The sequence below is a fragment of the Oncorhynchus gorbuscha genome, linkage group LG17 (assembly GCF_021184085.1).
Source record: "Oncorhynchus gorbuscha isolate QuinsamMale2020 ecotype Even-year linkage group LG17, OgorEven_v1.0, whole genome shotgun sequence".
In the NCBI taxonomy this organism is placed as follows: domain Eukaryota; kingdom Metazoa; phylum Chordata; class Actinopteri; order Salmoniformes; family Salmonidae; genus Oncorhynchus; species Oncorhynchus gorbuscha.
The window spans coordinates 27561276-27587873 of NC_060189.1; the positions used below are offsets into that span (position 1 = coordinate 27561276).

Below are 26598 nucleotides of genomic sequence, written 5' to 3' on the forward strand. Positions count from 1 at the left end.
ATGGAGCTTTCAAAATAGAAGCCACTTCCTGGTTTGATTTTCCTCAGGTTTCGCCTGCAATATCAGTTCTGTTATACTCACAGACAATATTTTGACAGTTTTGGAAACTTTAAAGTGTTTTCTATCCTAATCTGTCAATTATATGCTTTTCTAGCATCTGGTCCTGAGAAATAGGCTGTTTACTTTGGAAAAGTTATTTTTCCAAACATAAAAATAGTGCCCCCTAGCTTCAAGAGGTTAACCTCTTAAGATGTTTTATGCAACCAGGCCAAGTGCACTACTTTTGTGAGAGAGAGAAAAAAATTCCCCCAAAACATTGCAAACAGCAACTTGGATGCTTTGCAAAAACAACTTCAAACCTCTGACCGTCTGGAGGTAAGTGTTCTTGTTTCAAACACACTACATCCTTCAAACTTAACTCTGGACCTCAAAGTCAGTTCCACTGTATTTTTCATTGTTTCCCTCTAATCAGGGACTGATTTAGACCTGGGACACCATGTGTGTGCAACTAATTATCAGGTAGAACAGAAAACTAGCAGGCTCTGGACCTCATAGGGAAAGTTGAATACCCCTGCACTATACCATCTTTAAAGGGATAATTTACTCTGAATACCGACTAAGATAATTGAATCTTGACAGCCCCATCCTGTTAAGGGAATTTTTTATCAATGATGACTAATTATGTATACATTTCAATCAGGACTGACTAATCATAATACTATTATGTTACTGTATATGTACTAATCAGAATACTATTATGTTACTGTATTTGTATGAATTTTCTTTTTAATCTTAGTACTGAATATAATGTGTGCAAATATAATCAAGAATTAGAACAATGACTGTCTGTACCATGGTAGAAATGAATGAACTTATAGCCAGACTGGCTAGAAGGCTTATCTACACCAGCTGGCCTAGGCTCGGTCATATATCATCTTAATAGGGAGAGACAATGTGAGAACCATACAGCCATTGTACTAGAGCGGAGATGACACGGGCTGGTACTAAAACTAATGACGTCATTTTCAGTTTATAACCTGTGGTAAAATGTGTAAGGAGCAGTACTCTCGTGAATATAAGCTGCTGGTTGACTTTAAGACTGGGCTCTGTCCATTTTATACAAATAAGGGTCATACAAATCCTTATGAATTGACAGAGTGTTTGATTTTAATTGGGTATTAAAACAGAGGAATTTAATTCCTGTAACACATCCCCATTCAAAGGATGCCTGGGAAGCCAAGAGAATCCGAGGTTACCCGAGTTCCAATGAGAGCCAATGAAACTCGGCAGAGCTAGATTGTCTCCAGCCGAAAGTTTACGCAGACTTGACACTAAGAGTTTTCTGTAATGCGGGACTACCTGTCATTAAGTGTTTAACTGTCCATTAAAAGATCATGCTCATCAGTAGGTATGAATACTCTAGTGGACCATACAGAAAATGTTCCTTCTCCCCTTACTTGTACCCCTCTCCATGCCATCCTGCTCTGGGGCGACCAGTCAAAATCTCTCCGGGTACTTATTGACTCTGGAGCCGATGAGAGTTTCATGGACACCATCCTGGTGTCAGAGCTGGGCATCCCCACTCAGCCCCTCTCCACTCCCATGGACAGATCGCTGGATGGGTGCTCTATAGGCAGAGTCACCCACAATACTACTCATATCAACCTGTGAGTGTCAGGAAAACACAGTGAGTCTATACAGTGAATGCTCAATAAGTCTCCTCAGGTACCCGTGGTGTTAGGGTTTTCATGGCTCCAGCGACACAATCCCCTTACCGACTGGACTGCTGGTGTTATCATGGACTGGATCCCATTCTGCTATGCATATTGCCTGAAGTCGGGACAGCCTGCCCCGGGAATTCTTCCTGTGGGCTCGGAAGAAGCCTCGGACCTCTCCACGGAGTACCAGGACCTCCGGGAAGTTTTCAGCATGATTCTTTTTTGTGGAATCGACTACCGGGGCCTTAATTACATCACGGTTAAGAACCGCTACCCGCTCCCACTAATCGCCTTGGCTTTCGACTGCTCCAGGGGTCAATCATTTTCTCTAAATTGGACCTGAGGAACGCCTACCATCTGGTGCGGCTACGGGAAGGTGACAAGTGGAAGACAGCCTTCAACATGGCTAGTGGACACTACGAATACCTGGTGATGCCATTCAGTCTGACCAACGCTCCTGCTGTTTTCCAGGCCCTGGATAACGATGTTCTCCGTGACACGTTGAACCGGTTCGTGTTCTTCTACCTTGATGACATCCTCATCTTTTCCCGCTCAGCTTAGGAACACTTTCTCCATGTCCGACAAGTCCTCTAGCGTCTCCTGGAGAACCATCTTTTTGTTAAAGCAGAAAAATGCAAATTCAAATCCTTTCCACCATCTCCTTCATAGGATACATCATCGCTGCTTGTAATGTGAAGATGGACCCTGGAAAGTTGAGAGCAGTGGTGGATTGGCCCCAACCCACGTCCAGAATGCAGCAACAACAATTACTGGGATTTGCCCATTTCTATCGCCATTTTATCCAGGGTTACAGCACCCTGGCTTCCCCCCTTTCAGCACTCACCTCTCCCAAGGTTCAGTTCACATGGTCCCCAGCTGCTGACCGGGCGTTCCTGGACCTAAAGCACCGCTTCAGGTAGCCTAGTGGTTAGAGCGTTAGTGGGCCAGTTACCGAAAGGTTGCTGGATCGAATCCTCAAGCTGACAAGGTAAACATCTGTCGTTCTGCCCCTGAACAAGGCAGTTAACCCACCGTTCCCTGGTAGGCCGTCATTGTAAATAAGAATTTGTTCTTAACTGACTTGCTTAGTTAAATAAAAGTTCAATATATATGTTTTTTTAAATTCACCACAGCTCCCATATTAATCCATCTGGACCCATCCCGTTAGTTCGTGGTGGAGGTCAATGCTTTGGACATCGGAGTGGGGGCTTTCCTGTCTTCTCCCATTGTCTTAACGCCACGGAGAGGAATTATGATGTGGGAAATCAGGAACTACTTGCTGTGAAGATGGCATTGGAGGAGTGGAGCCACTGGTTAGAGGGGGTGGAACATTCATTCATTGTGTGGACGGACCACAAGAACCTGGAATATCTCCACTCCGCCAAGCGTCTCAACTCCAGGCAAGCTCGATGGGCCCTGCTTTTCACTCGGTTCAACTTAACCATCTCCTACTGCCTGGGGTCCAAGAATGTTAAGCCGGATGTTATACGCTGCTATAGGCCATCTGCTACACCCCCAGAATCCGAGACCCTCCTTCCTACCTCATGTCTGGAGGCTGCACTCATCTGGGGAATAGAGAACTAGGTCCATGAGGCGCAGCATTCCCAGCTGGACCACGGGTGGAGAGGGGGCCCGGCTAACCAGATGCTGCCCACTGCCCGGTCCTGAAATGGGCTCATTCCTCCAGGCTTGCCTGCCACCCTGGCTACCGACGGAACCTGGCCTTTGTGCAACAACGCTTTTGGTGGCCCAACATGGTTCCTGATGTCTCCTCGTTCGTTGCCGCCTGCACTGTCTGTGCTCAGAATAAGACTCGTCAGCAAGCTCCACCTGGTCTCCTTCAACCACTTCCTGTCCCTCACTGTCCCTGGTCATATATATCCCTACACTCCCCCCCATGGACATCCGGTGGACATGGTCTCCGACTGTGGTCCTCAGTTCTCGTCCTGGTTCTAGAAGGCGGATTATATATAGATTCAATCAATGAGATGTGGGGGGAGATTCTCCATATAGTCAATAAAAGGTTGCCAAATTCTGTAAAATGTCTTTAACTTATTCCTCAAGCAGTAAGTGATTTTCTCCAAAGGGATACAACTATTAACTTCCGATTGCAACTGGCAGGGAGGAATCCAATTTCCATTTCAAGGCAATACATTTCTTGGCAATCGCTAGCAATATTTCTGTTAGCTTTATAGTATGGCTTTGCCTAAGATTGGTGTTAGTAAAGTTACCCAGTAGACAGACCTCCGGGTCTAAAGGGAATGCAACCCCGTGAATTGAGGATATGGTATCGCATACCCCCTGCCAGAAACTGTGTAGTTTTGAACACTGCCAAGTGGAATTGAGGAATGTTCCTTCATCTGAGCCACATCTAAAACATAGGGAGGAGATATCTGGGTTGAACTTGTGCAGTCTAGATGGGGTGATATAGAGCTGATGGAGGAAATTAAACTGAATCAGTCTGTATCTGGAGTTCAATGTGGATGTAACACCATCCCTGCATAGGTCACTCCATAGATCCTCATCAAGATCAATACCCAGATCTTTCTCCCATCTAAGTCGGGGTTTATCTAGCCCAGGCAGTGTTAGTCCTGACATAAGAGCATTGTAGACACGGGAAATGGTCTTGAACAGTGGTTGGTCTGCGTGGCAGAGTTGTTCAATAGGTGACATCTTAGGTAGGTTCCATTGTCCCTTGAGAGTCACCCTAATACATTTCCGTAGTTGTAGGTAGCTAAAGAAGTCCCTGTTAGGCAAGTGGTATTTCTGTTTCAGCTGATCAAAAGACATAAGAACTCCCTCCTCGTAACAATGTTCCAGAAGAGTGATCCCCTTATCAGACCATGGTCTAAAGTTACTATTCTGGAAAAACATAGGGATCAATCTATTGTTCCATAAAGGGGTTTTAGGGGAAAGGAATCCCCCTCGTCCGAACAGCTCATGCAGTTTGCACCATGCCAGGACAGAATGTATGATTAAAGGGTTGTCTGTGATGGTTTTTATAGATTTTCTGTCCCATTTGTAAAAACAAATCTGCCCGAGTGTCATCATTTACCTCAAGCTTTTCAATGTTCAACCATGAGGGAGAGGGACCATTGTCAAACCTCTGAGCCAGAAACCTAGACTGTGCAGCCCAGTAGTACATTCTAAAATTGGGGAGGTTTAAGCCCCCTTGACTGTAATCAAGGGTCAGTTTATCCAGGCCAACCCTAGGGGATTTGCCGTGCCAGATAAACCGTCTGGTCAACTTGTCGAGAGAGGAAAAAAATGCTGCGGGAACAGGGATAGGGAGTGATTGAAACGGATATAGAAACCTGGGCAGGACATTCATTTTAATTACATTGATTCTACCCAGTAGAGTGAGAGGTAAGTCCATCCATTTACAAAGGTCAACCTCCACCTTTTGCAACAAACTGTCCAGATTGAGTTTATAGAGGTTGTTCAGATTACCATCCACCATTATGCCCAAATATGTGAAGCCCATAGGCGACCATACAAAAGGAAACTTGTGCTTGATGGTATGATGGTCAAAGACAGACAACGGTAAGATTTCGCTTTTATCAAAATTGACCTTATATCCAGAGAAAGAACTTTAACACTGTAGTAGGATCTGCAAGTGAGAGAGGGAGTGTTCTGGGTTTGTTAGAAATAAGATAAGGTCGTCCGCAAAGAGTGATAATTTATGGGTATGGGGGCCCACCTCAAAGCCATGTATGTCAGGGCACGTTCTAATAGCCTCAGCCAACGGTTCGATGGCGAGGGCAAAGAGGTGGGGGCTAATTGGGCAACCTTGTCTGTTCCCCCTATAAAGAGTGAAAGAGGAGGAAGTAATCCCATTGGTAGCAATCCTAGCTTTAGGAGATTTGTAGTGATTTTATCAAATTTACAAACACGGTACCTAAACCAAACTTTTCCAAGACGCGAAAGAGGTATGGCCATTCAACCCTATCAAAGGTAGGCCTTTTCAGCGTCGAGGGAGACTGCGACACTAGGTATTTTGTTTTTGTTAGCAAGGTGAAATATATCGAAGAACCTTCTGAGATTATTGGAGGACATTCTATTAATTATGAAGCCAGTCTGATCTGGGTTGACTAACAGGGGAAGACATGACTCCAGTCTCTTAGATAGCATCTTGGTGACCAGTTTACAATCTGTGTTAAGGAGAGAGATTGGTCTATAGGGGGTGCACTTTAGCGGATTTTTCCCTTTCTTGTGGATTACAGTAATCACTGTTTGAGAGAAGGACTCTGGAAAGCAGTTGTCTTCTCTGGATTTTTTAAGTACCTCCATAAGGTAGGGGACCAACAGCTTCCTAAATTCTTTATAGAACTCTGGAGTGAAGCCATCCTCCCCAGGAGATTTATTAGAAGGTAAGGATTTAATGGCCTCCAACAATTCAGGAACTGAGAAGTGTTCACTCAGGCGCTCGCTGTCTTCCCCTGACAAGCATGGGAGGTTGAGAGAGGAGAGAAAGGAGTCGATCTCTGATAGATCATCGCTTGATTGGGAAGTGTAGACGTCTTCATAGTATTTCTTAAAAGTATTATTAATTTCAGTAGGGTCGAAAGATATCTCATTAGTAAGAGTTTCTATGGCATTAATTGTCCTCTTACTTTCCTCTGCTTTCAGTTGCCATGCCAATACTTTGTGAGCTTTCTCTCCAAGCTCATAATAACGCTGTTTTGATTTAGTGATGGCCCTCTCAGCTTGATATGTGTTCAGAATATTATATTTAAGTTTTTTATTTACCAAAAGCCTGTATAGATCTTTAGTCGGGCCTCTTTGGTAGGCTTTCTCTAGCTCGGAAATTTCAGATTCAAGGGCACTCAGTTCCGCACCGTGTTTTTTCTTCAGCCCTTTAGTATAGGAAATAATCTGTCCCCTCAGGTAGGCCTTCAATGTGTCCCAAAGAATGAAGCTGTCAGGAACAAAGGGTTTGTTTGTCAAAGTAAAAATATTGATCTGCTCTTTGATGAATGCACAAAATTCAGGTTGCTTTAGGAGTGTAGAGTTTAGTCTCCATCTATATGCTCCATTTACCTTGGTAGGAATGGAGATTGATAATACCAGAGGAGAATGGTCACTAAGCAATCTGGGGAGATACTCGACATCTAACACTCTATGAAACAGTTGTGTTGAAAGTAAAAAGTTATCTATGAGTGTGTGTGTCTTGTGTGGGTGTGAATAAAAAGAGTAGTCCCTATCCTGTGGGTGCAACTGTCTCCAGATGTCTAGTAAATTGAGATCTTTCATGAATGACATGGTGAGCTTGCCGGCTTTGGTAAGAAGTGAGTGTTTATCAGAAGACCTATCAAGAACTGTATCTAAGCAAAAATTAAAATTTCCTCCAACCAGTAGCCATCCTGGTGGTGCTTGAGCAACCTGAAGGAAGACATTCTGAATAAACATATGGTCATCGAAGTTAGGAGCATAAATATTCAATAGGGTCCAAAACATATGCCCCTGCACCAAAACAAACCTGACAGAGGGATCAGAGATGGTGTTGTTGACGCAGAAGGGGATGTGTCTACTTATCAAAATTGCAGTCCCTCTTGCTTTGGAGTTAAAAGAGGATGCAAAAACTTGTCCTACCCATTCCCTCTTCAATTTCTTGTGTTCACTGGCTGTAAGATGTGTTTCTTGTAAAAACACAATGTCAGCCTTTAATTTCTAAAGGTATGTATAGACTCTTTTCCTTTTAATCGGGCTGTTAAGACCTTTTACGTTGAATGTGACATATCTTAGTGGATTAAGCATAGGTTGGGTTTCAAATATGTAACTGAATAGAAATCTATAATATGCAGATAATTAGGAAATGTTTCAACTTTGGTTTGAGCACAAAAGTGACCTGTGTGTCTCTTTAGGAAGGAAACAATAAACATAGAAAAAAGGAAGAAAAAAAATAATAAAAATTTGTACTTTTGTACTGCCTTTGTACTGTCAGACTAAAACAACAATCCCAACAATCAAACATGAATACGCTTGTAGAGATACGTTGCTGCTCGCTTTCCATCTTGCTCTTACTAGCTAAACCTTGGCGTAAACTAAAACCTGCGAGCTCTCTAAGTTGAAAACAAACGTTGTGAATAGATATTTATGGCTGAATATTTACTGCCCACGGTAAGGGATGCTTGAGTCTCTTTTCGAAAGATTAACATAAATGAGGGGGAAAGCAGTGGGCCTAAACCCACTTATTGCTTCGCCCAGTAGATATGGACTAAACCAAAATATACTCTCCTGTAAATGTAATAGAACTCACCCCGGGAAGATACGGTTAGTTGAAAATGTACAAATCAATTAAAGTGACCGGGAGATACCAGCAGTTCAATCCGGATAAGAGAAAACAAACAAACTGCATTTTATCCCCCAGAGAGACCGTCCTGGCTCAGACGTTTCTCAGTTCTTTGAGAAAAGTGTGCACTTCTCCCGGTGTGTTGAAGAGATGGCTTCGGCCTTTGTACTGAACTTTCATCCGCGCAGGGTGGATGAGGTAGCCGGTGATGTTCTTCTCCTTCAGTGCTTTGGCGGCAGGTCTGAACTGCTTGCGGCGTCTGGCGAGATCCGCGCTCATATCTGGGAAAAGGCTGACCCTCTTTCCATCGATGGTGATGTGTCCTTTGGCTCTTGCGAGTTGCAGTATCTTCTCTCTGTCTTGGAAACGGAGGAACCTGATCAGGACGGCTCGTGGGGGCTCATCATGCCGGGGTTTCGGCGCTGATGTTCTGTGGGCGCATTCGATTTCCAGCGACTTGGTGAAGTTCCTTATGCCTAGGACCTCTGGGATCCATTGAGTGAAGAAACGGACCGGGTCACAGCCCTCGCTGTCCTCTTTCAAATCCCACCACACGGATATTACTACGTCTACTCTGGTTCTCCATCTGATCTACCTTGTTTTTGAGGTAGGCATTGTCCTCTTGCAGTTGTATCAAGACCTGGTCATGTCTAGCGATGGTATCTTCAACTGTGCTAATGCGCAACTCTGCCTCAGTCGTTCTCAAAAGGAGATCATTCATGGAGGATTTCAGGTCGTCAATGGAAGAATGGAGTTCAGCCGATTTCTTATCAATTTTCAGAGAAAGACCTCTGTTACCATCCTGAATTTCCCGGAGGAGAGTAGCCAGCATGTCGGCAGGCTCGCAAGAGGCTGCTGAGAGCAACAGTCTGGAACTGTCGTCTGAGTTATGAGGGCTAATGCTAATCTTGCTAGCTGTAGCGTTATCGTTATCTTGGGAATCAACAACGTTTTGGTCGTCCTTCTTGCCTCTCGGTCGGCGGTCCATGGCTCTTTGGGAAGGTAAGTACTTGACAATTTATCAGCCGATGTTAGAATATTGTTTCAACATTGTTATTTAGGTAAAAATAGAATAACTTTGAAGAGCTCGGTTTGTCAACGTCTGCTCAGCTCCGCGGCATCACGTGCTCCCCTGTGTTTTCTGTTTGTCTGTTGCCATTTCGTCTTGTGTCATCAAGCCTACCAGCGTGTTTTTTTCTGGTACTCCTGTTCTCCCTAGTCCCTGTTTTCTAGTTCTTCCGGTTTTTACCAGTCTGCCTGCCCTGACCCCGAGCCTGCCTGCCGTACTGTACCGTACCGTACTGACTCTGCCCTGAATTACTGACCTCTGCCTGCCCTTGACCTGTTGTTTGCCTGCCCCGTTTTGTCAAGAAACCACTCTGATTCGAACTGTCTGCATCTGGGTCTTATCTTGAGTACTGATATTTTTTGCTTTGTCATCATGCGGTATTGTGTGTAGATTGATGAGGGGGGAAAATGAATGAATCAATTTTAGAAAAAGACTGTAATGTAACAAAATGTGGAAAAAGTCAAGGCGTCTGAGTACTTTTCGAATGCACTGTAAAATATTGAAAATGCCCACGCTACACATGTCTATATTGCTAATACAAGACTAGTAAAGGTCCAGTGCACTACTTTTGTGAAAAAATGTAAATGTCATGCATTTTGTGTTTACCAGCATTTGTCATTTGAGTCTGATAATTATCTGTACAAAACAGTTAATCTGATAATTGTGGAATATGAAAATACTTGCTTGATATGATTTCCAGTTTCTTGAAATACTTTGCAAACACATGTGAATACCAAAATGGTTTATTCATTCCTTTTACATTTTAGTAAATGTAGTGAGTGCATACATTTTCATACTTTTTCATACGGGTCCCCAATGGGAGTCGAACCCACAACCCTGTCACGATCCCTCTGGAACTTTCATTGCGCACACCTGGCCCCTATTCCCACTAATTGTATTTGCATATATGTGCCCTTTGTTCACCATAGTGCTGTCAATTATTGTTACAATGTCTGTTGGTGCGTGTGAGTACCTGTGCTGTGTGTTTTGGCTTTCGTGCCATTGTGGATTGCGCAGATGATTATGGGTCTCCTCCCGTGTGTTAATCATTGTGTGCGTGTTATTTATTAGAAATACTCCTCGCTATTTTGTTTGGGTTTCAACCCTGTGTTTTGTTATGTGTTTGTTTGGTCTTTCTCACTGTGCCCTTACACGGCATGCCGTAATTTGGGTGTAATAAAAATCCTAGGCTAGGGAGTCCGTGGAACAACAATTCAAAAAAACATGTTTTAACCAGTTATATTTCAGTATCCCATCAATATGCAAATAGCGTTTGCACATTCCTGTCTAACTCTTTACACCAGTGGTAGTCAGGGCCTTATTACTGAGGGCACGCAGGGGACGTGCCACGGAGCCCTGACCTCCAGGGGATCCTTTACCCAATTATTTTTTATTTATTTCCAGTGGCAGTTGGGGAGGCCCACAATCAAAAGCTAGTTAGGGGCCCAAAATCCTAGAACCAGCCCCGTTCAGAAAGCATATGAACTGGACATAAGTCATAGCAAAATGTGTAGAATAGCAGGAAATTTGCTTTAAAACTGTTATTTTTTTCTCTCAGCCTCATGGCAAAATGGGTAAAATAGCAGGAAATGTACTTTTTTAAAGGGGTCTTTGCCCAGGGTTCATAATATTTGGGGGTCCTTGCATGGCCACGGGAAGATGTTTGGGGGGGGGGGGGGGCTGAGAAATGTTTGCCTGCACTACAGATGGCTATGTCAATCCACTAATATAAGACTAGTAAAGGCTTAGTGCAATACTTTTGTGAGAATTCATTTAACATTGAAAGGTTTGAAAACCCCTGCTCTACTCTGCTGAATTGGACTCAACTGTATTGTACTGCACTCTACTTTGCTCTACTGTACACCACTGAATTAAACTGTACTGTCCTGCACTGTACTGTGCTGTACTCTGCTGTATTTAACTCTACTAGACTCTACTGTACACTACTGAATTAAACTGCACTGTACTGCAAAGTCACAAATCATAGGCCCCGGGACTATGCTGTTTGCTCAAAATATGGAGTTGTTGAGAAACAATGAAATCTATTGGTTCTACAGACAGATGAGTCTTCTCTTTTCAGCAGTAGGCATTTGCCTTCCAAACTGTGTTTTTCTCAAGATTGTATTTTGAAATTTGCAAAAGACTAACTGATAGCAACCAACCATAGAAAAATAATCCATAGATGTCATTTCCAATTCGAATCAGGACTGGCAGCCATCTCTAGTGTGCCCAAATTGCTAAGGGAATAGGTTCCAAAACCCTTCTATGGATTATACAGTTGAAGTCTGAAGTTTACATACACTTAGGTTGGAGTCATTAAAACTCGTTTTTCAACCACTCCACAAATATATTGATAACAAACTATAGTTTTGGCTAGTCGGTTAGGACATCTACTTTGTGCATGACACAAGTAATTTTTCCAACAATTGTTTACAGACAGATTTCATGTATATTTCACTGTATCACAATTCCAGTGGGTCAGAAGTTTACATACACTAAGTTGAGTGTGCCTTTAAACAGCTTGGAAAATTCCAGAAAATGATGTCATTGCTTTAGAAGCTTCTGATAGGCTAATTGACATAATTTGAGTCAATTGGAGGTGTACCTGTGGATGTATTTCAAGGCCTACCTTCAAACTCAGTGACTCTTTGCTTGACATCATGGGAAAATCATGGAAAAATCAAAAGAAATCAGCCAAAAATGATAGATCTCCACAAGTCTGGTTCATCCTTGGGAGCAATTTCCAAAAGCCTGAAGGTACCACGTTCATCTGTACAAACAATAGTACGCAAGTAGAAACACCATGGGACCACACAGCCGTCATACCGCTCAGGAAGGAGACGCGTTCTGTCTTCTAGAGATGAACGTACTTTGGTGCGAAAAGTGCAAATCAATCCCAGAACAACAGCAAAGGACCTTGTGAAGATGCTGGAGGAAACAGGTATAAAAGTCAATTACGCACGGCTGCTATACGGTCACTCTCCATCTCCACCACTGAGGTGGAAATGCGATACCTCAGGAAGGAGACAGACTGATGAAAGTACAGGCATTTCTCAGCCTTGACGTACAGGTCATGATCCAACAGTCGTCCAAGTTCCCTGCGCACCAAGGACACATGCTCAGCGCATGTAGCGGAGTATATCAGAATGTCATCGATATACACCACTACACCCTGCCCGTGTAGGTCGCTGAAAATCTCATCTACAAAGTATTGGAAGACTGATGGAGCATTCATCAACCCGTATGACAAGGTACTCATATTGCCCTGAGGTGGTACTAAACACCGTCTTCCACTCGTCTCCCTCTCGGATACGCACCAGATTGTACGTACTCCTGAGATCCAGTTTAGTGAAGAAGCACTCCCCGTGCATTGACTCAATCGCCTTGGCGATGAGAGGTAGCGGATAACTGTACCTCACCTTGATTTGATTGAGACCTCTATAATCAATGCACGGGCGCAGACCTCCATCCTTCTTCTTCACAAAAAAGAAACTCGAGGAGGTGGGTGAAGTGGAGGACCGAATGTACCCCTGACGCAGGGATTCGGAAACACATGTCTCCATAGCCACCATCTCCGCTTGCAACGGGATACACGTGACTCCTGGGTACAGTGTCTACAAGGTGATTTATCGCACAATCCCCCTGTCAATGGGGTGGTAATTGAGTCGTCTTCTTCTTACAGAAGGCGAGAGCCAAATCGGCATATTCTAAGGGAATGCACATGGTGGAGACCTGGTCTGGACTTTCCACCGTGGTAGCACCAATGGAAACCCCTACACACCTCCCCGAGCACTCTCGCGACCACCCCGTGAGAGCCCTCTGTTGCCAGGAAATGGTGGGGTTATGACGAGCCAACCAGGGAAGGCCTAGTACCATGGGAAACATAGGAGAGTCAATGAGAAAGAGACTGATTCTCTCATCGTGAACCTCCTGCGTCTCCATAGCCAGGGAGATGGTGGCCTCCCTGATTCACCCGGACCCTAATGGTTGACTATCCAGAGCGTGAACCGGAAAAGGTCTATCGACAGGAATAATGGGGATCCCTAAACTAAGTGCTAATGCTCTGTCAATAAAATTCCCAGCTGCGTCTGAATCGACAAGCGCCTTATGCTGGGAATGCGGGGAGAACTCAGTGAAACAAACTGGTACAAACAGGTGGACAACAGAGGACTATGGATGAGAGTGGTGCATACTCACCTGGGGTGACGTTAGAGTGCCCTGCCTGCTGCCTCGGCTTCCAGAGGGACCAACTCGGCACCGACCGGCAGTGTGCCCTCTGCGGCCACAGATGGTGCACGTGAAGGCCCCTCCTCCAGCCTCCCTATGCACAGCCCCTCACAACTCCATGGAGTGGAAGTGCTGGGAAGTGGAAGTGCTGGGAAATGGAACCGACAGAGCCCCTTCAGGACGTCCACGGATGACCAGCAGGTTATCCAACTGGATGGACATATCCACCAGTTGGTCAAAGGTGGTGGTGGCATCCCTGCAGGCCAACTCCCGTCGGACGTCCTCACGTAAGCTGCATTGATAGTGGTCGATAAGGGCCCTGTTGTTCCATCCTGCTCCGGTGGCCAAGGTCCCGGAACTCCAGTGCAAAATCCTGTGCACTCATCGTCCCCTGTCTCAAATGGAAGAGTCGTTCACCCGCCACTCTACCTTCGGGCGGATGGTCAAAGACGGCCCGGAAACGGCGGGTAAACTCCTTGAAGTGGTCCAACACAGCGTCTTCCTCCCCCCGCACGGCGTTTGCCAACTCCAGAGCTCTGCCCGAGAGGTATGAGATGAGTGTGGATACTCTCTCCCTTCCTGAGGGAGCTGGGTGAACAGTGGCCAGGTATAGGTCCAGTTGTAAAAGGAACCCCTGGCACTGTGCGGCCGTCCCATCATACTCCCTGGGAAGGGAGAGACGTATTCCACTGGAGCTGGATCCGGACGGGACGTGTAGAGATAACCCTGGTTGAGCTGGCCAAGGCGCTGGAGAGACTTCCAGATTCTCCCAGCGGTCCATTGTCTGGACAACGCGATCCATCATGCCACCGAGATGATGTAGCATAGCCGCGTGTTCCTGGACGTGTTCCTGGACTCCTTTGACCAGGGTACCTGCTCCTGCTGACTCCATGGTTGGTGTAGGATCCTATTAGGAGTGTGTATCGGAGGCGAAGTCAGGTGCAGGAGAGCAGAGTGTAGTGAACAGGCACACTTTTTATTCCGGTCAAAATGACAGCACAAAATAACATAAAATGTGCCCAAAACACGGAACATAGACAAAAAGTAATGCACGTAACAACATCCACAATATCAAAATACACGTAACACCAACAATCCTACACAAAGACATGATGGGGAACAGAGGAATAAATACATATGAATTGATTGCGGAATGAAAACCAGTTGTGCATGGAACAAGACAAAACAAATGGATACATGAAAAATAGAGCGGCGATGGCTAGAAAGCCGGTGACATCGACCGAACAAGGAGAGGAGCCGACTTCGGCGGATGTCGTGACAATGGGGACACAGATCAAACTTTTTGGAGAAATGTCCTCTGGTCTGATGAAACAAAAATAGAACTGTTTGGCCATAATAACCATCGTTATGTTTGGAGGAAAAAGGGGGAGGCTTGCAAGCTGAAGAACACCATCTCAACCATGAAGCACGGTGGTGGCAGCATCATGTTGTGGGGGTGCTTTGCTGCAGGAGGGACTGGTGCACTTCACAAAATAGATAGCATCACGAGGGAGGAAAATTATGTGGATATATTGAAGCAACATCTCAAGACATCAGTTAGGAAGTTAAAGCTTGGTCGCAAATGGGTCTTCCAAATGGACAATGACCCCAAGCATACTTCCAAATTTGTGGCAAAATGGCTTAAGGACAACAAAGTCAAGGTATTGTAGTGGCCATCACAAAGCCCTGACCTCAATCCTATAGAAATTTCATGGCCCATCTTTGGACACTGTGTTAACAAACCTCCAGACGAGCTTCAATGCCATACAACACTCCCTCCGTGGCCTCCAACTGCTCTTAAAAGCAAGCAGAACTAAATGCATGCTCTTCAACCGATCACTGCCCGCACTTGCCCGCCCATCCAGCATCACTACTCTGAAAGGTTCTGACTTAGAATATGTGGACAACTACAAATACCTAGGTGTCTGGTTAGACTGTACACTCTCCTTCCAGACTCACATTAAGCAACTCCAATCCAAAATTAAATCTAGAATCGGCTTCCTATTTCGCAACAAAGCATCCTTCACTCATGCTGTCAAATATACCCTCGTAAAACTGACTATCCTACCGATTCTTGACTTCGGCAGGATCATTTACAAAATAGCCTCCTACACTCTACTCAGCAAATTGGATGTAGTCTATCACAATGCCATCCATTTTGTCACCAAAGCCCCATATACTACCCACCACTGCGACCTGTATGCTCTCATTGGCTGGCCCTCGCTTCATATTCGTTGCCAAACCCACTGTCCCCAGGTCATCTATAAGTCTTTGCTAGGTAAAGCCCCGCCTTATCTCAGCTCACTGGTCACCATAGCAGCACCCACCCGTAGCACGCATTCCAGCAGGTATATTTCACTGGTCACCCCCAAAGCCAACTCCTACTTTGGCCGCCTTTCCTTCCAGTTCTCGGCTGCCAATAACTGGAACAAATGGCAAAAATCACTGAAGCTGGAGACTTATATCTCCCTCACTAACTTTAAGCATCAGCTGTCAGAGCAGCTTACCGATCATTGCACCTGTACATAGCCCATCTGTAAATAGCCCACCCAACTACCTCATCACCATGTTGTTATTTATTTTTTTGCTCCTTTGCACCCCAGTATCTCTACTTGCACATTCATCTTCTGCACATCTACCACTCCAGTGGTTAATTGCTAAATTGTAATTATTTCGCCACTATGGCCTATTTATCGCCTTACCTCCCTAATCTTACTACATTTGCACACACTGTATATAGACTTTTCTATTGTGTCATTGACTGTACGTTTGTTTATCCCATGTGTAACTCTGTGTTGTTTGTGTTGCACTGCTTTGCTCTATCTTGGCCAGGTCACAGTTGTAAATGAGAACTTGTTCTCAACTGGCCTATCTAAAATGTAAAAAATATATATATTAACACAACACAAGCACCCCTGCCAATTGTAAGCATACTGGTAACTGCCAAAATAAAGGAAACACTTGAGTAAATGATGATACAAAGTATATATTATGGTGTGGGGTGCATTTTCCTGGATGGTTGCTGTCTACTTGTAGAATCTATTCCAAGGCGTATTGAAGCTGTTCTGGCAGCTCGCGGTTGCCCAATGTCCTATTAGGGCACTCTATGTTGGTGTTTCCTTTAGTTTGGCAGTTACCTGTATGTGCGTGTGATAAACCTTAATCCACTTTTATTTTTTAGAAACTATTGATCCTGTGTGGCTAAATTATGCTCTCTGGTGTATTTTGAACATTGAGAGTGGGCTCCTGTGGCTTTTCGCTCCTGGGCCCGTATAAGCCCTTTCATTAAGATGGCCCTGTGCGCAGATCTGTACTCTGCTAAATTCAACTACTGGACTGTACTGTGCTGTGCTGTCCAAACTTGTGAAACATAGACATCTTTTCAACATCTGGAAAATATATTTAGCTTTCTGGATACATTGTTACAATGAGGATTCATTATCAGATTGTGACAGGCAACTCCAACATCATGTGACAGCCCCCCAAATAAAGCTCTCCTTTCCTCTTTTCAATAACAGTAATTGTTTATGGATACCCCCAGAATACAACTATTTATTAAAGAAATAACATTCATATTTACTTTCACCCATGAAAAATGCGAATATTCCTCTCACCTCCATGTTTTGTGATCCTGACCTGAATTGGCCACATGGATGACCTCTCCTATAGAGGACACACATTTTTATCTGTACATTTATTGCATAGCCCCCCTGGATTTTGAGTAATAAACACAATGACAACCAACCTGTGAGACAACCAACCCCTGGTCTCCCCTATCCTGTAAACAATGTTACTGTTCAGTGATAGGTAGTTTCATGTACAGGGCTATCTCTCTAGCTGCTAATGAGAGATTGAATATCAGAAAATGAATATTTTCATTGCACACTCCCCCCACCACCAGTTTCGATAGCATTAAGATCAAAGCGCAGTTCAGGAGCCCTTTGCATTATTCACTGAGAACAAAGGTCAGCAATGATTCACTCATTTCCTCAGTGTTAGTGCCTTTAGAATACTGTACCAGTTGGACTAATGTCAATCGTAATGAAAAAGCATTGTGAATTCGGAAAAAAGAAGAAGAAAAGAATCCATTAAGAAGATTGCATTCTAGAACATTTCCAGACTATGTTGGTCAGACAATGTGGAGGAGATAGTGATTGAGAGAGTGATTAAAGCAGAATGATTAAGTCAGCCATGCTCCCACATCGTTCCCTCTCAGATGGAGGCAAAGAGCCAGGGACACATACCTCCACACAAAGAGCTACAGCAGCCCCATTTAGCCTCCATTCGCTCTCCCTCAATACTGACAAGTAAGCGCTCAAGAAAAGACTTGTCTCAATTTGAAGGAGGGAGAGAAAACGAGCCTTGTAAGCAAATTACACGGGAGGAGGAGTTGAGGGGCTGCTTTTGGTAGAGTAAAAACTCTTGTGAGAGTGGAGCCGAGCAGAGTGCAGTTGAGTGGAGCAGACAGGCTGATTATGGCACCTAGAGCTTGGCGGTAATTTACCTGTCACCTGTCAGTGGAGCTCCTACACCTGGCTCGCACCAGAGCCTTCCCCACTGTACTGTACCTCTGTGCTGTAGCAGCTAGCTCAACTACTCACCGCTTAACCACCCAGCTCCAAATAACACCAGCTATGCCTCACCACTCAAACATCAACCACATAGACCTGGTTTGTACATGGTAAACCCTTCTGAATGATGGTTTCTACATGGTTTATCATGTACATGGTTTATTCCTCAGAACCTGGTTCCTCTCTAGGTTTCTTCCTAGGTTCCTGCCTTCTAGGGAGCTTTTCCTAGCCACTGTGACTACAGCTGAATGGAAAAGGAGATAACATCTGCAATGGAGGACAAGCTGTTATGGACAACCATATAATGTAACACCACGACTAAAGAGGTTCTTTGTAAACACATTGGCATGTACAGTACTATCCCTGATGGGCATGTTGTAGTAGTGTGTGAGGTTTAAGTTGAAACCTGACGCCTAAAGCTGGCTGCGCAGCGCAACACACTCCTACAGCAGCCCTTATGTGCATGACTGCCAGTGACTGAGTGTGTAGCTGTGTGCCCGTGTGTGTCTGCAGTGAGGGCTGCGTTTGATTACTGCATGGAGGCATGTTTTAGTAACATGGTGTATTCGTTTTTGGATAATGTACAAACTAAGACAGTCTTTTGAAACCGTGACCTTGGTGTGTTTTAGGTGCTTGCCAACGGAATGTGTTTCAAGTGGTTGAAATGCAGGAGGACGGAAGGGGATGCACAGTTGGGTTATTATTTTTGTACATGACAGGACATCCCCCACACATAGCTCCCCCACAGTCAAGTTATTTGTAAGTAGAAAGGAGAGTAACCCACAGTAACAGTAAGATTATTATTACACTGTGAGCAGTGTCAAGGCTATCAGAGGAGATTGCCAAATGTAAATCATGTTTGATTTTTGATATGACCATTTTTGTTTATGTGATGATGAGAATTGGGAATATCATTTGGGTGCAATGTTTTAAAACAGTGTAAATAAGATAAACACTAGCAACAAAAAGGCACTTGCTGTCATTCTGGTCATAGGTGTTGTGATGCATGCAAGCCAGGGTTAAATAGGCTAACACTTGCCTAATATTAGCTTATAATTGCTTGTTAGTGAGGGAACAATTGTTCTGCCCCTCTGTATCTGAAATCCATACCAAATACCAAATCTTTTTGGTGGGTAATATATATATTTTTTCAATCTATATATATTTTTTTACAACCATACCAAATCCAAATCTATCTGTACATTTAAATGCGATCTTCTGCTGGTAATCAACCAAAGCAAACAACCAGTCTAGCCATTCATCCTCTATTTCACACAATCTGGGCAGGATTCTTTTCTAAATGAGGAGGGAGCAGGCAGGCAGCCATAATAAGGGTACGAGTCTCTTATCACCTTAAGTTACTGGTATATTATCAACCTATGTTATCTCCCACGGACAAACCCAACTGTCCAAATATTACTTCTCAAACCTCTGATTATCCTAGATTGCATCCCTCTTTTAAAGCCTTTGCTAAGTTTGACATGCCTCTTGTTGTGTCTCAAATTGCTCATGTGTTTCTTTTCGTGGAAGTCTAGATCAATGTGCTATTTAAAGTGTTTCAAAATGATAGCACTGGAATGTTTGTAATGGTCAACTACAGCAGTAATTATACATTCATTACATTATAAAAGGGTATGCAATAATGCCTAGGCTACTGTGTCACTGAGTAGCCTACAGTATATAGGCTACCGATATTTCAAGTGAAATAGAATAATGTGTGCCAAGCATATAGCATCATATAGCTTGTAATTCAACTTGATGAGTCCAGCTCTGTTATATGTTTGTCACCAAATCTGTAGTATATAAAATCTTAAACTACTGTTAATCTAAATCACAACTGCAACCGAAACGAAATGTCTCATCGAGTTACTGACAGTAGCCTAAGGATATCCACAGAGCACAATACGAGTTATAGATTTGAAATAATATAGCCTTGGATACTCTACCAAATCACACATCAAAGAAAATATTTTACAACGCTTTAACACAGTGACGCTATTAAAGTGTAAACGACTAGCTAGTAATTTCATATAGGCCTATGACAATTATGTGAGTAACTTTTTCAACATAATCTAGCTGTCACTTATATACAATCATGTTCAGCTTTTTACTTTCACTTTGTTTCTCAATTTCAAATACGCCAATAGGGATACAAACAATAGTTTGATTAAACCAACCTGCCACTTTGTAGTTTGGTCTGCTGCCAAGCCTGTCATCAGTGGACGGGGACCTCTTTCCCAGTCGTTGAATTGAGCCAAGTGCCAGCTGCCTAGGGTTGCAGCGCTACGGTGGAGTTACCTTAGAGCACACTCGCACAACTAGAGAAAACAGAAAAAGAAACGGCGACGCAGCCTAAGTTTATTATAGTCCAAAACATGTACGCGTGCGCGCAGCAGTGTTCTAGAATATTGGACCGTTGACTTTCATAGCCTAGCTCAAACACATTTCACCATCTGTCAACACATCCAAACGAATTGAGGACGCGTAACAGAGAAGAAGCCTTTGTTGGGAATTGTGGGGAGGTACTGTAGGTGTGCGTTCGGGCTGTGCATTCCACGTGGATGGTGGTCTCAGAGCGGTGTAGCTACAGTACATGGAGTGTACAAAACATTAGAAACACCTGTTCTTTCCATGACATAGACTGACCAGGTGAATTCATATGAAAACTGTGATCCCTTATTGATTTCACTTGTTAAATCCACTTCAATCAGTGTTGATGAAGGGGAGGAGAGGTTAAAGAAGGATTTTTAAGCCTTGAGACAATGGGCAAGACAAAATATTTAAGTGCCTTTGAACCAGTTATGGTAGTACAAGGGTTCCCAAACTTTTTTCACCCTGGGCCTGAGCACTGTTCAGGACACAAACTGTTCACACCCTTCTCAAACTGTTCACACCCTTCTGGTTGGTGCAGAGAATTTTGCAGGTTGAAAGCTTATTTCCTGCAATTCTATACATTTTGCCATATCTAATGTGTATTCATGTGATATTTGAGTAACTAAAAAATTACAACAATATCTATGGGATAAAAAAAAAAAAAATACAAAAACGTTAGCTGATATGGGCTAGTTGATCTGGACATTTCTGATAAGTTATAAATAGCTCTCTAAGCAAGGTATGCAATGACTAACATGACAAGAGGAATTGATGATGCACTACCCAATTTTGAAATTGCACCTTGTGCATTCTACTATTACAACTTATTACAACTTACAAGAGTACGTTTAAAGCCGGAATGAGTTTCTTCAAAAATATGAAAAATAAATAGGAACCACTGCAGTAGTAGTTTCCCTTGGATATCAAGAATGGTCCACCACCCAAAGGACATCCAGCGGACTTGATACAATTGTGGGAAGCATTTGAGTCAACATGGACCAGCATCCCTCTGGAACGTTTTTGACACCGTTTAGAGTCCATGCCATGACAAATTGAGGCTGTTCTGACTGCAAAAGGAGGGTGCAACTCAATATTAGGACGTTCCTAATGTTTTGTACACTCAGTGTATGTCACAATGTGGACTATAATTTACATTGCTAACGTAGGCATGTAGAAAAGACAATATTGTTATGGATAAAATATAACTGCTCCATTGGGTCATTCATTTGTTACTTCTTTTTGCCAAGTTCATCTGTTCCGAAAGCACTAGGTTTAAACGTTTGCTGATGTCACAGACCACACCCTCTCTAATCTGAGCCGCTGTTTCATACACTGCAGTGGTGCGCACGTATCTGTTGTCCTAATATTAATAGTCCTCACCAGAATACTATTGTTTGCAATAACTAATCGAGAGTGCATTGACATTTAATCAAGATGAATTGGCCTTAAGCTTGTTAATTGGACAAGAGCCAGAACTCTGCGTAATCATCATCTCTTAAACAGGATTGTCCCTTTAGCCACTGTTTCATTTCAACAAGAATGCAAAAAAAAGCACACCCATTGCTGACAGGTGTATAAAATCTAGCACATCGCCATGCAATCTCCATAGGAAAACATTGGCGGAAGAATGGTCTTCCTGAAGAGCTCAGTGACTTTGAACGTGGCACCGTCATAGGATACCACCATTCCAACAAGTCAGTTTGTCAAATTTCTGCCCTGCTAGAGCTACCCCGGTCAACTGTAAGTGCTGTTACTGTGAAGTGTAATTGTCTAGGCGCAACAAAGGCTCAGCCCCGAAGTGGTAGGGCATACAAACTCACAGAACGGGACTGCCAAGTCTTGAAGGGTGTAGCGCGTAAAAATCGTCTGTCCTTTGCTCTAACACTTTCTACGAGTTCCAAACTGACTCTGGAAGCAATGTCAGCAAATCACGCTTCGCCATCTAGCAGTCCGACGGACAATTCTGGGTTTGGCAGATGCCAGGAGAACGCTACCTGCACCAATGCATAGTGCCAACTGTGAAGTTTGCTGGAGAAGGAATAATGGTCTGGGGCTGTTTTCAATGGTTCGGGCTAGGCCCTCTCCTGTTTCAGCATGACAACGCCCCATGCACAAAGCGAGGTCCATACTTAAATGGTTTGTCGAGGTTGATGTGGAAGAACTTGACTGGTCTGCATTAAAGCTCAGACCTCAACCCCATCGAACACTTTATTTTTATTTTGACTGACTGCGAGCCTGGCCTAAAAGCCCAACATCAGTGCCAGATCTCACTAATGCTCTTGTGGCTCAGTGGAAGCAAGTCCCCACACCAATGTTTCAACATATAGTGGAATGCCGTCCCAAAAGAATGGAGGCTGTTATAGCAGCAAATGGGGGACCAACTCCATATTAATGCCCATGATTTTGGAATGAGGTGTTTGACGAGCAGGTGTCCACATACACTTGGTCATGTAGTGTAGCTCCTTACCAATGATGTAGGCTATATAAACCCTGGAACGCTGATGCTGAGTATTGGCCAATGTGGCGCTTTGAAGCCACCGTTCGGCCATATTGGCACTGCCCAGAAGGAGCAGTCCTCCATAGGAATGAATGGAATTCTACAGTATTTCAATTAAATGTTTCAAGGACAAAATTACATGTATGTAAGTATTTTTGGTTTTAGTGGGGACTGTAACATTAGTACTTTCCCAAAAATTATACTTTAAGCATTTTGTAAACATATATTTTCATATTATTGTATGTTTAGCTGACATAATATATTTTAGAAGTATGCATTAACGTGTCTGTAATAGAATAAACATGGCATGAACAAATATAGCCTTTAATAAAGGCATTACTATAGCTTCCAAAATATATTTTACAACAGAGCAGGAGCGCTAAGATGGAGGCGTGATGGATTCAAAACAGCAGCCCCTGTTCGTCATCTAGTGTGTATATACATTATTTGCCCTCACCTAGTATTTGTATCTTTGCTTCTAATGATTTTCTAATGTTTTTATAAAAACTCTCTAAAAGGCAGATGCCATCATGGCATTTGTACATACATACACGGCAACTGTGGCATGCAAGATAATTTTACTAGTGTCAGACCATCCACATCATGCCTGAGTTCTCCCAGTGCCATAATCACTACTGATTTTATATATGTTTTATTTTATGTAAATGAGATTTCTGTATTTCATTTTCAATATATTTGCAAAAATTTCAAAAACATGTTTTCACTTTGTCATAATGGGGTGTTGTGTGTAGATGGGTGAGCAAAAAAATCGATTGAATCGATTTTTTATTCAGGCAGTACACATAAAAATGTGAAATAATCAAGGAGTAATACTTTCTGAAGAAACTGTATCGTAATAATATTGAATTGTGAGTCACAGTCCCATAAGAGCGGAGTCAATTGTGTCCAAGCATAAAAAAATACAAAATTAACATTATTTGCCTAAAATATAAAATAACATGTGCAGGCCTACTATTTGGGAAAAGAACATGACAAACAGCATGTGCTGAACATGGAATGCTAAACCTAAAACAAGTTTTCCAGATGGATCTTAAGTACAAGAGAAGCTGAGGACAGCATCCACTCTTTTCATAGTACCAGGCCACATATACCCAGTTCCTGGGAAGCTGAGAAGTGTACACTATGTTACTTAATTCATTCAGAAGGCAGGATAGCAACCAGTATTCATCCAGTACCGTCTCTCTCATCCTCTCCTCCATCTTCATGATGACACTGAGCCTATTACCCGAGTCCCTGTAAGATATGGTAACAGGATGTCAAATTGCATGTGTAATCACTAGTTGGCTATTTTATATCCAAAATCGTGATTGGAAAAGGAAACTTAGAATTGGAACTGTGTGTTCCCACTTCTGTTCCCCTCCCCTATATTAGCGCTGCTTTAAGGGGACCGAGAGGGTAGCACTTCCCAGAGACATGGGGAGACATCGAGCATATGCTAGCTCTGAATCATATTGTGGGTGGAGTGGGCACATTCGTAGCTGAGGTTACATTGCGCAGCATGCAGGTTAATTCATCTTTACCACAAATTCTTCTGTTACTCATCCCTGAATTATTTCCATTGCCCCACTACTCTACCCGAGCATTGGCAGTAATGACAGGCAGGAGGAAGGGACTGGATTCCAGGTGTTTTCATCTGCCCGCTAGCTATTACTCTGGTATTAGACCACATATTCAGCATCGTGTCCCCAGAGCTAAGCTCCAGGTTAGGTCAGGGGAAGAATGATGAAATATTAGCAATGATATAATTGTATCCTGCAGTCTGTAATGGACAGTCTGCACATTACGTAGGTTATGACTGGACATGACTGGAATGCAAAATAAAGGTTAGGGTTAGGGGAAGTAATAGCCAATTAATATCAGTTTATACATCCTGGATGGTCTAATCCTGTATGGTGATTGGTTAAAACCACATTCAAGCCGTTGTTTATTTCATGAGTACCACCAGCTCGTATTACTCCAGTGCTAGCCTCTCTACACTGGCTTCCTGTTAAGGCTAGGGCTGATTTCAAGGTTTTACTGCTAACCTACAACGCATTACATGGGCTTGCTCCTACCTATCTTTCTGATTTGGTCCTGCCGTACATACCTACACGTATGCTACGATCACAAGACGCAGTCCTGCTTACTGTCCCTGGAATTTCTAAGCAAACAGCTGGAGGCAGGGCTTTCTCCTATAAAGCTCCATTTTTATGAAATGGTCTACCTATCCGTGAGACGCAGGCTCAGTCTCGGCCTTTATTGAAGACTCATCTCTTCAGTAGGCCCTATGATTGAGTGTAGTCTGGCCCAGGAGTGTGAAGGTGAACAGAAAGGCACTGGAGCAACGAACCGCTCTTGCTGTCTCTGCCTGGCCGGCGATATCCCTCTAGTGGTGTGGGGGCTGTGCTTTGGCAAAGAGGGTGGGTTATATCCTGCCTGGTTGGCCCTGTCCGGGGGTATCGTTGGACGGGGCCACAGTGTCTCCTGACCCCTCCTATCTCAGCCTCCAGTATTTATGCTGTAATAGTTTATATGTCGGGGGGCTAGGATCAGTCTTTTATATCTGGAGTATTTCTCCTGTTTTATCTAGTGCCCTGTGTGAATTTAAGTATGCTCTCTCTCTCTCTCTCTCTCTCTCTCTCTCTCTCTCTCTCTCTCTCTCTCTCTCTCTCTCTCTCTCTCTCTCTCTCTCTCTCTCTCTCTCTCTCTCTCTCTCTCTCTCTCTCTCTCTCTCTCTCTCTCTCTCTCTCTCTCTCTCTCTCTCTCTCTCTCTCTCTCTCTCTCTCTCTCTCTCTCTCTCCCTCCCTCTCTCTCTCTCTCTCCTCGGAGGACCTGAGCCCTAGGACCATGCCTCAGGACTACCTGGCCTGATGACTCCTTGCTGTCCCCAGTCCACCTGCTGTTTCTCCAGTTTCAACTGTTCTAACCGCGGCTAGAGAACCCTGACCAGTTCACAGGACGTGCTACCTTGTCCCGGACCTGCTGTTTTCGACTCTCTCCCATTGACATTGACTGACCGGGTGAATCGAGTTTAAAGCTATGAACCCTTATTTATGTAACTTGTTAAATCCACTTCAATACATGTAGATGAACAGAAGGACACAGGAAAAAGAAGGATTTTGAAGCCTTGAGACAATTGAGACGTGGACTGTATATGTGTGGCATTCAGAGGGTGAATGGGCAAGACAAAATATTTACGTGCCTTTGAACGGGGTATGATAGTAGGTGCCAGGCACACCAGTTTGAGTGTGTCAAGAACTGCAATGCTGCTGGGTTTTTCACGCTCAACAGTTTCCTGTGTGTATCAAGAATAGTCCTCCACCCAAAGGATATCCAGCCAACTTGACACAACTGTGGGAAGCATTGGAGGCAACATGGGCCAACATCCCTGTGGGATGCTTTCGACACCTTGTAGTGTCCATGCCCTGACAAATGGAGGCTGTTCTGGGGGGGGGGGGGTAGGAGAGCATGCATCTCAATATTAGGAAGGTGTCCTTAATGTTTTGTATACTCAGTGTATAAAGTAGGTAAAACAGGATGTTAACATTATTAAAGTGACCAGTGTTCAATGACGATGTACATAGGGCAAAGCAGTATCTAAGGTGCAGGGCATAAACTTGATCTCCAATGTAAAAACACATCTAGACATTATTTCCCCTTTCTTTTAGTTTAGCGTTTGGTTATGTCTTTCCTTTCTCTTGTCTAGTATAGCTATTTCGCTTCGATAGCTAGGCTAGCTTGGCATAGAACGCATAGAACTAACGACCAGCTGGGCCTCTCATGCCAATATATCCTCCAAACCACAGCTTCTCTGGGCATTATAACTTAATTTAGGAGTGGTTTGGAGAACA

General features: G+C 43.7%; 1 protein-coding gene across 1 annotated transcript in view; it reads right to left on the bottom strand.

Moving 5' to 3' along the window:
- Window positions 1-20355, bottom strand: part of LOC124002081 (estrogen receptor beta-like) — a 38413-nt gene extending 18058 nt beyond the window's left edge. The window contains 1 exon segment of the mRNA XM_046309340.1: window positions 20055-20355. Within this exon segment, the coding sequence (XP_046165296.1) occupies window positions 20055-20093 (39 nt within the window). The 5' untranslated portion in view covers window positions 20094-20355.
- Window positions 20356-26598: the final 6243 nt, after the last annotated feature.